Source organism: Acanthopagrus latus, chromosome 18, assembly GCF_904848185.1.
Source record: "Acanthopagrus latus isolate v.2019 chromosome 18, fAcaLat1.1, whole genome shotgun sequence".
Lineage (NCBI taxonomy): Eukaryota > Metazoa > Chordata > Actinopteri > Spariformes > Sparidae > Acanthopagrus > Acanthopagrus latus.
Genome location: NC_051056.1, coordinates 12,419,932 through 12,429,506, shown reverse-complemented (window position 1 = coordinate 12,429,506; position 9,575 = coordinate 12,419,932). Strand labels below are relative to the sequence as shown.

Genomic DNA, 9,575 nt, shown 5'->3' with positions numbered 1-9,575 from the left:
TTGTACTAAAATAGAGCCTAACTGATGTAGTTGTAATTTTGATATTGTCATTTATCTTACTATCAGCTTTGGGTTGACAACCAGTTGATAACCAGCCTGTGCCTTTTAAAATTTTACTGAAAAGTGGTTGCATGTTGTTTGCTGCTGTCTTGATGTTTGAAACAATCACTGTTTTCAAGTATTTTGAATGTTATTTATTTATTTTATTTTTTGTAATCCTAATTCAAATATAATCCACCAGATATGAGATTATTTATTCATTTCATCAGAGCAGCATCATCAGATGCAGAAACACAGTTTACGGTATTAAAATCACCAAGACAACTTGCTATTGGTCCACGTTGGTATGTACCGTAAATCTCCTAAAGGGTGGGTCACCTAACATTTACAAATACCAAATAAATAACATTATATTTTGTAATACAACTCGTTTCAGTAGCTAGCAAACATAAATGTCATATCGTTCTTAAATATTTAAGACAAAATGGCTTTCTAAATGCTTTTACCATGAGTAACAGACAGAAAACAGGTAAAGTTCAGTGATGTTTGAAATAGCTCTTGCGTTCAATTACCACAGTAGCCGGATGTGAGGTGGCTCCCAAGGAGCAAGCCAAAGATAAACACGTAGCCAGACGAACAGGGGCGACTCTACTAATATCATAGAGAGGCTACTGTGAAACCATCGAAATGGAGTAGCTGATAAGAATATAGAGGATTTAGCAGGCAAGGAGACACCCGTCTAATTAACCAAGGAGCAAGTCTTCCGCAGGAATCGAGTCGGTGAGTCCCGCCGAGTACTGACAGCTGTAACGTTACCAGCTAGCTAGCTAACGTTAGCTAACACTTGCTAACTAACCTAATTAAAAGACCTGGCTTTGACAGTTAGGAAGCCCCTGGAGACAAATAACGTTACCGATACAAAGGAAAATATATTCAGCTTTTGAGAAGGGTGCACTTAGCTTGCTACCTAAGTTTTTCTCGGTTTTGCGAAGCAGTTAGCCGTACCTCTGTGACTTAATTTTTTTTTTAAACTATATTAGCTTTGATGTTAGCTAAAAGAGCTGGCTCCTCTGTATTAAGATACACGCTAATAAACTAGCTTAAGGTGTAGCTACCAATGTAAGAAATACTAATTAGGATGGAGTAGCTGAAAAGTGGGAGTGTAGTCAGTGCTAACAAAGAGTATACATTAGCGTTCATGCAGGTGAAAATAGAAGCGAGGAATAGGTTCATATTCTCCCAATATTCCTGCTGTGACTCGACGTAATTTAATGCTGTATCAGATGAAGCCTTACATGCACAAATAGTGTTAAAGGAGGTAGCAGAATATTGTACAAAGCAATATTTTCTATTGAAGTCCTATTCTTGAATTTTAATTGAAATGTACGGTTTGAAGTTTAATTTGTTGTAAGGACTGAGACTTGGGATCCAGTGTCAGAATAAACACTTTGGTTCACCTAGCAGTTCAGCATATTTTTACTATTGCCTCAAATTACTCAGACTAGTAAATGCTTTCTGTTAAGGAAGTGAGATTAATGTTAAACCTTGGAGAAAATTCTTACACCGTTTTTTGAAAGACAGGGTAATAGTTAGGACGGTGATAGCCACAAACATGCTGTTTCAATCAGGAACAAATATAACACCTCCGTTGCTTCCAGTGCAGTGTATCATTTAGGTTTTTAAGACTTCCAGTGTCCGTTTCATTTATAGTGTAAGCATGATGACCGCAAACAGACAGTCCTCTTTAAAAATTACAATGTTCCATAACCCTCTCCCAGATATCACAATTATATCTTTTTGATTATTCTATCTTAAAGCTAAAAACCTTGTTTATCAATGACCGCATATTTGCAGAGCAGATATCTCATTATGGATGACTGACGGGCGGACCACATGTTATCTTATATGTCTGTAGATGATTACAATTCTGAAGCTTTTCTGCGGTGCATGTCTGAGTAAAAATAACATAGTGCAGAGATAACTGATGAGAAAAGTTTTCCTTTCCAGCAAAGTGTTGCCCTTTATTTGCATGTCGCTCCGCTACATCAGTCAGCTTTCGTGGTCAACAACCTTCTTCTTTTCTCCCTTCACCCGTTTCCCCTCCACAGTATCTGTAGCTGAAGCCAAAATGGTACGAGCAGCCTTGGTGACTGCCACCAGTCTAGCACTGACTGGGGCTGTGGTGGCACATGCTTATCTCCTCAAACATCAGTTCTACCCGACTGTGGTCTACCTCACCAAGAGCAGCCCCAGCATGGCGGTAAGGACGGTGCTAAAGTGAAGTCCAGTCTTGCGCTGATATTTCTTCAAAAGCCATATCAGTGACAATATGAGAAATCAGCTTTTGGTTTCCGTTTTGATTCTTTTCTTAGGTGTTGTACATTCAGGCCTTTGTGTTGGTGTTCTTGCTGGGAAAGTTCATGAGGAAGGTCTTTTTTGGACAGCTAAGGGCTGCAGAAATGGAGGTAGAGTTCTTTTTAAATATTTATGACTCCCTTGACTCATCATCACAACACACATTTATATTTGAATACATTGTCTCAGCTGTAAATGACAAATTCATCTGACCAGTCTCTTGGTTTATGTGCATATACTTGTCTTTCCTCTCCCACCAGCATCTCATTGAGCGCTCCTGGTATGCAGTGACCGAGACGTGCCTGGCATTCACTGTGTTCAGGGATGACTTCTCCCCCCGCTTCGTAGCCCTCTTCACCCTCCTGCTTTTCCTTAAGTGCTTCCACTGGCTGGCTGAGGACCGGGTGGACTTTGTGAGTGTTTGTCAGTGTCATTAGCCGAATACCAAGCAACCTGAGACTTGTTACAGTTCTCTGTGCTCCTGTTATGGTGTTAGAAATATATATATAGTTTTTTCAATATTTTAATTGACAATTCAGTGGTTTTATAGACATATATGACTGAATGTTTTAGGTAACATATAAACATATAAATGTTTTTGAAAAATTCTTTTTCTGTCAGATGGAGCGGAGTCCAAACATATCATGGCTTTTTCACATGAGAGTATTATGTAAGTACATGTTATCATCAGTCAGGTCAGAAATCATTCCAGTTGCTTGTCTGTGTTGACTTTTTGAAATTTTTATATTATTTTTTTATATTTGACTTCTCTCTTTATCTACTTCTGTTCTACTGGCGTCAAGTTATGAAACGAGCCTGAATGAAACTGCATGCAAATTACTGCTGAGGCCAGGTGCTCCAAATTTTAATTAAGCCCTGCGACAGAACACCAGAATGGTTCACGTTAACAGATCATGATACACTATTCTAAATGCCGCAACAGAATCTTCTCCTTCAGTCATTTTGTCAGACGTGAATAGTGAGATTACATTGGTATTTACACTGGAGAGTCATCGAGCATCTTTAGATAGTGAATGTACTGTACTAGTTTGTTTAGTCTGAGGCTTCTTCATGTAGCTACTGCAGCCCCCTCACAGAGGTGTTGTTCTGTATATCCTGCAGCTCTCATGGGACTTCTGGGTGTCCTGGACTTCCTGTTTGTCAACCATGCCTGTCACAGCATCATTACCCGAGGAGCCTCAGTCCAGCTTGTTTTTGGATTTGAGGTTTGTCACACTGAATTTTAGCTCTAGCTCTTTTTCCTTTTTTTTGTACCGATATTCATTTTAGCTGTCTTGGTATATTAAAAGTTTAGAAATGTTGTCAAGACTCTTCGACATGTGCCATTTAAGTGTGCTACTTCATTATAAATCAACTTAGCAAGACAACTGCGAGAATGACTGAGAAATGTTTCCTAGAGTTGAGGACATCTGGCGTCATTCTGTCTGTTTCACATGACACCGGCCCCCTCACAGCATTATATTAATCATTCCACATAGCCTTTTTATGTTTTAAACTTTTTGTCTGGCTCAGGTTTGCCACAGATGAATGTCACAGAAAGAATTCCACACACAGTATCTGTGGTTAAGTGTCGCTTTGCAAGTTTATTGAGATCATGTAATGGAGATGACGATGACTTGTAAATGTCTGTCTCTCCTCTCTGTGCCCCTCAGTATGCCATCCTGCTGACCATGGTACTGACCACCTTCATTAAATACCTTCTGCATACCATTGACCTGCAGAGTGAGAATCCCTGGGACAACAAGGCTGTCTATATGCTCTACACCGAGCTCTTCACAGGTGCTGTATTCAGCTCAAAATGTCATGCTGGAGTATTTTTTTTCCTCTAGATGAAGTCTGTGTCCTTCAAAGTGACATGCCATCAATACTCAAGTACTCATTTTCTTCCAGGTTTCATCAAAGTGCTCCTGTACATCGCCTTCATGACCATCATGATAAAGGTCCACACCTTCCCCCTGTTCGCCATTCGCCCCATGTATCTGGCTATGAGGTGAGCAACCGTGTGTGTGTGTGTGTGTCTGTGTGTCTGCGTGTGTGTGTCTGTGTGTGTCAGAGTTCTCCCACAAGTTTAAATATTATTAGTATTAATAGAATAAGAGTTTGGTAATTGGTTATTTTGAATGCTTATTTAGGGAATTTCACAGCTATTAAGGCAGTGTTGTCTCAGTCAGAGAAAACCAACCACCACTATTTATTACAGTCTTATTAGTTCAGCTAAAACCAATACTACTCGACATTTTAGTGGAACTTGCTGCCTTATTAGTCATATAGCCTTCTTTGTGATGAGCCTTAATGTGTCTGTGTTCATGGTAACAAAAAAATGGGCCCAAGTATCACCTTCCACCCAAGCACTGTTGTCATGATTTACATAAATAAAGACAGATTTTGTGGGGGGTTTTTCTTTGTTACCACAGTGTAATCTCAGTTTTTCTCAACATTATTGCATGTTGATGTAGTCACATTTGGTTTTATAATGACGTTGGTGCTGTCACATCATTGTCATGGAAATAAAGTTCATTAACATATTGAGAAATAGATTTCAATTATGAAACAAACACTCCATTTAAAGAATGTTTTGAGTTTGGTTTGCTTTGTCTTTCAGGCAATTCAAGAAAGCTGTAACAGACGCTATCATGTCTCGGAGAGCCATCCGCAACATGAATACACTGTGAGTAATGTTTCTTAATTGCACCGTAATGTATTGTATTTTATGAGTACCTCACAGTAATGCTGTATTGTATTAGTATATGATTTATATATTTTCTAGATTGTCTTTCTTACTCATTTCCATTTCATTCTGTTAGATGAAACTTGTTGAAGTGGGGCTATCATTCTCTTTTAATGAAATGGTCTGTGGCCCATACGCAGTTTGTCCATTTTCTCTTCAATGCTAAAGTTTTGTTGTTGTTGTAGGACAGTATTCAGTTTTTAGCTGCGGATACTTGCAAGCAGACAATGCATGTAGACCCACCGTACAAGCCTGAATAAAACTTCAGCTAGTAAGTTCTGAAGCTAGTGCTAATTTCTTCCCTCAATTTCGGCCTGTCTTCAGATATCCTGATGCCACTCCTGAAGACCTGCAGTCCTCTGACAACGTCTGCATCATCTGTCGAGAGGAAATGGTCACCGGAGCCAAGAAACTGCCTTGTAATCACATTTTCCACTCAAGGTAGGTAAACAGTGTGACTCAGCAGAAAAGATTCTTAACTGTAAACAAAGAAAAGAAAAGTGAGATGTCAGATGTGGTCAGCATCTACACTACCTGAAGTAACACTCACTCAACATTATCTTAATAGGTTTCTATGTGTGTGTCCTTCTAGTGCTACAAATAATGTTGTCACCCTCTTCTCCTCCCCACAGCTGCCTGCGCTCCTGGTTCCAGAGGCAGCAGACCTGTCCTACCTGTCGCATGGACGTTCTCCGGGCATCAAACAACAATCAGACTCCAGCCCCAGCCCAGGCCCCGCCCCCTGCTCCAGCAGCCCCTGCCAACGCACCTGCAGCCCCACCTGCCAACGGTGACAATACAACCCCTGCCTTTTTTGTTTAGAGAAACTTGTCCAGATACCTTAATTGTCATTATATGGTACTTTATAAAATGTACATATTTTATAAGCACATATTTGGATGGGGTTGTAAGGAACTATGCACTCTATTTCCTCTGCAGTGGCTCCAGGCATGTTACCTGGATTTCCTCCAGGCATCTTCCCCTTCTGGGGTCCCTTCCCTGCAGTGCCCCCTCCTCCTGCTGCTGCAGCAGCTGCAGCTCCTGGTGCCACTGATGTTCCACAGGGCAGCACAGAGGCTACACAAGCAGCTGGTAAGGATAACTCGTGCTCGCCTGCAGCAAATTACCCCCCAAAATAGTAAAGCAATCCAAAATGTGTAATAAGATGTTACATATAGTTTCAGGGCACCTGGATTGTTTTTTTTATCTGTTTTTTTTTACTCTGGGATAGCTTTAAATCTACTCAAAATGTTGTTTGTTTCATCAGGTTCCAGCCAGCCCACATCATCATCTGCAGACACTGCTGCTGCTGCTGCTGCTGCCGCGGCTGCTGCTGCTCCAGGATCAGCTCTCCCAGGCTTCCCCTTCTCCTTCCCCCCTCCTCCCTTCCCCACTGCTCCTTGGCTGCCCATGCCACCACCTCCTCCCTTCAGTAAGCACAAACACTCTGTACTGTCACAGAGAACAAAGTGAATACATTCAAGTCATGACTACTGTTGCAGAAAATAAGTAAAAAGACAGAAGGCTAATTACCCTCTTCTACCACGCTGCTTCTGGCAAGATGGCTGCTTGTCTGTCTTTAGACAGATAGAAATTATAGATGTGTCATTTTAGATGTGTGTGTCTGAGTCATGCTGGGGATAATACTCCCACCAGCACTTGTTTAAGAAATTGTTGAGCGTTACCACTGCAACAAATTATCCGTCCATACTGTGTCCATGTCCCTGGTATTTCCCACCACAACACTTTTTGTCAAAGCACATAATTTCTGTTCACAGTTGTCAAGAGTATCAATCAGACAAGCATGAATGAACTTTAACGCTTGAGGTTAGATCATCTGATATGATTTGTAATGCTGAACCTCAGTGGAAACAGTCACATTACTGTTTCCGGTATATGAGAGCGTGGACGCCTCAAGATGTATTTATCTGACTTGGCAAGCAATTCTTCAAGCTCATGTTAGCGATAGTATAAGTTAAGTTAGTTTCTCCTGGCTCTGTTTGAGTTAATGTGTCTCCTCTCTTCTCTTCTAGTGTCATCAATGCCTCCCCCTCCTCCGTCTCTGTCCCGGCTATCGGAGGAGGAGCTGAGGGAGCTGGAGGCAGAGGGCCGACGAGGCCTTGAGGCCCGGCTCCAGTGTCTGCAGAACATTCACACCCTGCTGGACGCTGCCATGCTCAACATCCACCACTACCTCAGCACTGTGGCCACACTCAGGTAACTGAGCTTGATCTATTTAAAGTCACATATTCTCGGGGCGCCATTCAGCTCACTGGGTAGAGCAGGCGGCCCATGCACAGAGGCTTTGTCCTCACTGCAGCAGCCCTGGATTCGAGTCCCGGCCTGGGACCCTTTGCTGCGTATCACTCCCCCCCCCTCTCTCTCTCAACCGGCTTCCTGACAGCTGTTCTGTCAATAAAGCCAAAACAGCAAAAAAAAGTCACATATTCTCTTTTGACAAATTGAGCTTGAATTATTAAAGGTGCAGTTTGTTTAGAATTTTAGTTCAAAACATTAAAAATGTAACTTAAATTAACAACTTAAGTAAAAGAAATAACATTTTTGACAAAGTATCAAAGATGTCACTGTTTGTGTGGAAGCGATAGCTAATGAAGTTAGCATGCTAGCCAGCTAGCAGTGGGTCTGAAAAGCTCTTTTTCCCAGTGGTTCAAAGCTCCAGTGCTAGTGGTGTACACCAATATTCCCCTGGTAGTCTGGCTAGCTGCACAGCTAACTGAGCTAACAAGCTAACAGCAGCTACAGTTAGCAACAGATAGCAGTTACTCTGGTGATAAACTGCCCCTACTTGTTTAGAGTATGAATTCAAGGTGACTAATTCTTATGATAGCACCTGTAAGATTGATATCCATGAATATTTTGATTTATGATTTTTCTAAGTTGACAATAAAGTATGACAGTCAAGTTGCCAAGGTTTTACTAGCTGAAGTAGTTTTACACAGGAAATCTTGGAGTTGACCTCTAGCTATTGTGTTCCCCACAGTCCTCCTCGGCCTGAGGGCAGAACTGCAGATGCCAGCGGGACGAACAACTCCGCCTCATCTCCTGCAGCTGGCAGTAGCACGGGCAGTCCCAGCCAGGAGAATGACTCTCCAAGCTGTGAGTAAACCGACAGTTCACATCATCTACGAAGATGATTAAATCAAACTGAACTTTAATTCAGAGTTTATTTCTGTTTGCAGCTGAGCAGGTGGACGGAGCCACAGTCTCCTCTCAGCCAGCTGACTCCACTTCAGCTGCCTCGGACACGGAGAGACAAGAAATGATGGATGAAGGAGCGGTGGTGGGAGAGGAGGATGGAGAGCCCAATGCTGCTGAGCTGAGACGCCGGCGCCTTCGTAAGCTAGAGACGGCAACAACGTCATCATCATCTTCACCCCCTCCAGACAACTGACCCACGCGCTCTGATTCAGATATGTTGCTCTGGACCAACTGGAACTCTGAGCTGATCGATCGTTGCTTTGGTTCCTCATTGCCTCTCTTCCTCGTGGCTCTTGCCTTTCCACAGGCTCAGGTTTCTAACTGTGTCGAGTTGGACTCAGGCTACCAGGAGACGCAACAATCTTTACTGCTTATCTGGATACTTTCTGTGTCAGAAAGCAATAGCACGACTCCTATTTTTGTTTGTTTTCACCACCCTTTCCCTCCCCCAGAATGACTACTGCAATAAGGGCACTGCAGGTGTTAGTAAGTTTAATCAGATGGAAGAGGAATGCTGATTTTGGTCAGTGTGAGAGAGACTGTGTTTGGATTTGTGTCTGGTAGTTTTACTGTCAGTGAGGTCTTTGCCTGCACTTTGATTTTTGTTTAATTCAGCTTTCTTCAGTATACACGTGGTCTCATGCACCACGTCAACATGTTACACAGCACCTGGATCAGTGTCAGGTCCGGTGAGTTCAAATCTAGGGAAAATGATCAACTCCTCCGGCTTTGGCTTTCTTTAACATTGATCACTCTTCTGTTGCCACTGCGGACATTGTAACTTACTGATTTATTTGAATGTGTACATACTGTATAAAGAGTTTTAATAGGATGATCTGTACATAATGCAGAATAAACTGTTCAGCTGAAACGGCAGCAGCACAACTCCTCTGTTGGTCTGTATGTTCCCAAACTGAAGCCATAGAGATGGGTCCAGTGGTCGAGACCCCCCAAAGGATCCCGTCATGAATTTGAGTGGTTACAAGATGATTAAAGGAAAACCTGAATCTCTGCTACAAAATAAGTCTTTTTTTTTGTTCTCTTCCCTTTAATGTCCAGGTGAGATACTGGATTGAATTAAACTTTATTTAACATTTTTAGCACAATAGATTTTTTAAACTAATTTCACATCTTGAAAGTCATTTTGCAAAGACGTGAAACTAAACCGTTAAGTAATGCAGTTATGCTTTATCTTACAGATCTGTAGTTTCCAAGGAAGTTTCTGAGATGGAAGCATGTGTTCAGGCACTAA

The 9,575-nt window shown here is 41.9% G+C and overlaps 1 protein-coding gene across 1 annotated transcript; it reads left to right on the top strand.

Moving 5' to 3' along the window:
• Nucleotides 1-579: 579 nt before the first annotated feature.
• syvn1 (synovial apoptosis inhibitor 1, synoviolin) lies at nucleotides 580-9,335 on the top strand. Its single transcript, XM_037077456.1, has 16 exons — nucleotides 580-780; nucleotides 2,109-2,260; nucleotides 2,373-2,465; nucleotides 2,616-2,768; nucleotides 2,977-3,025; nucleotides 3,478-3,581; nucleotides 4,029-4,155; nucleotides 4,267-4,366; nucleotides 4,979-5,044; nucleotides 5,429-5,545; nucleotides 5,737-5,894; nucleotides 6,044-6,196; nucleotides 6,372-6,536; nucleotides 7,138-7,321; nucleotides 8,106-8,221; nucleotides 8,305-9,335. Exons 2-16 carry the CDS (start codon nucleotides 2,129-2,131, stop codon nucleotides 8,514-8,516), a joined length of 1,929 nt encoding a protein of 642 aa, XP_036933351.1. The 5' UTR covers nucleotides 580-780; nucleotides 2,109-2,128; the 3' UTR covers nucleotides 8,517-9,335.
• Nucleotides 9,336-9,575: the final 240 nt, after the last annotated feature.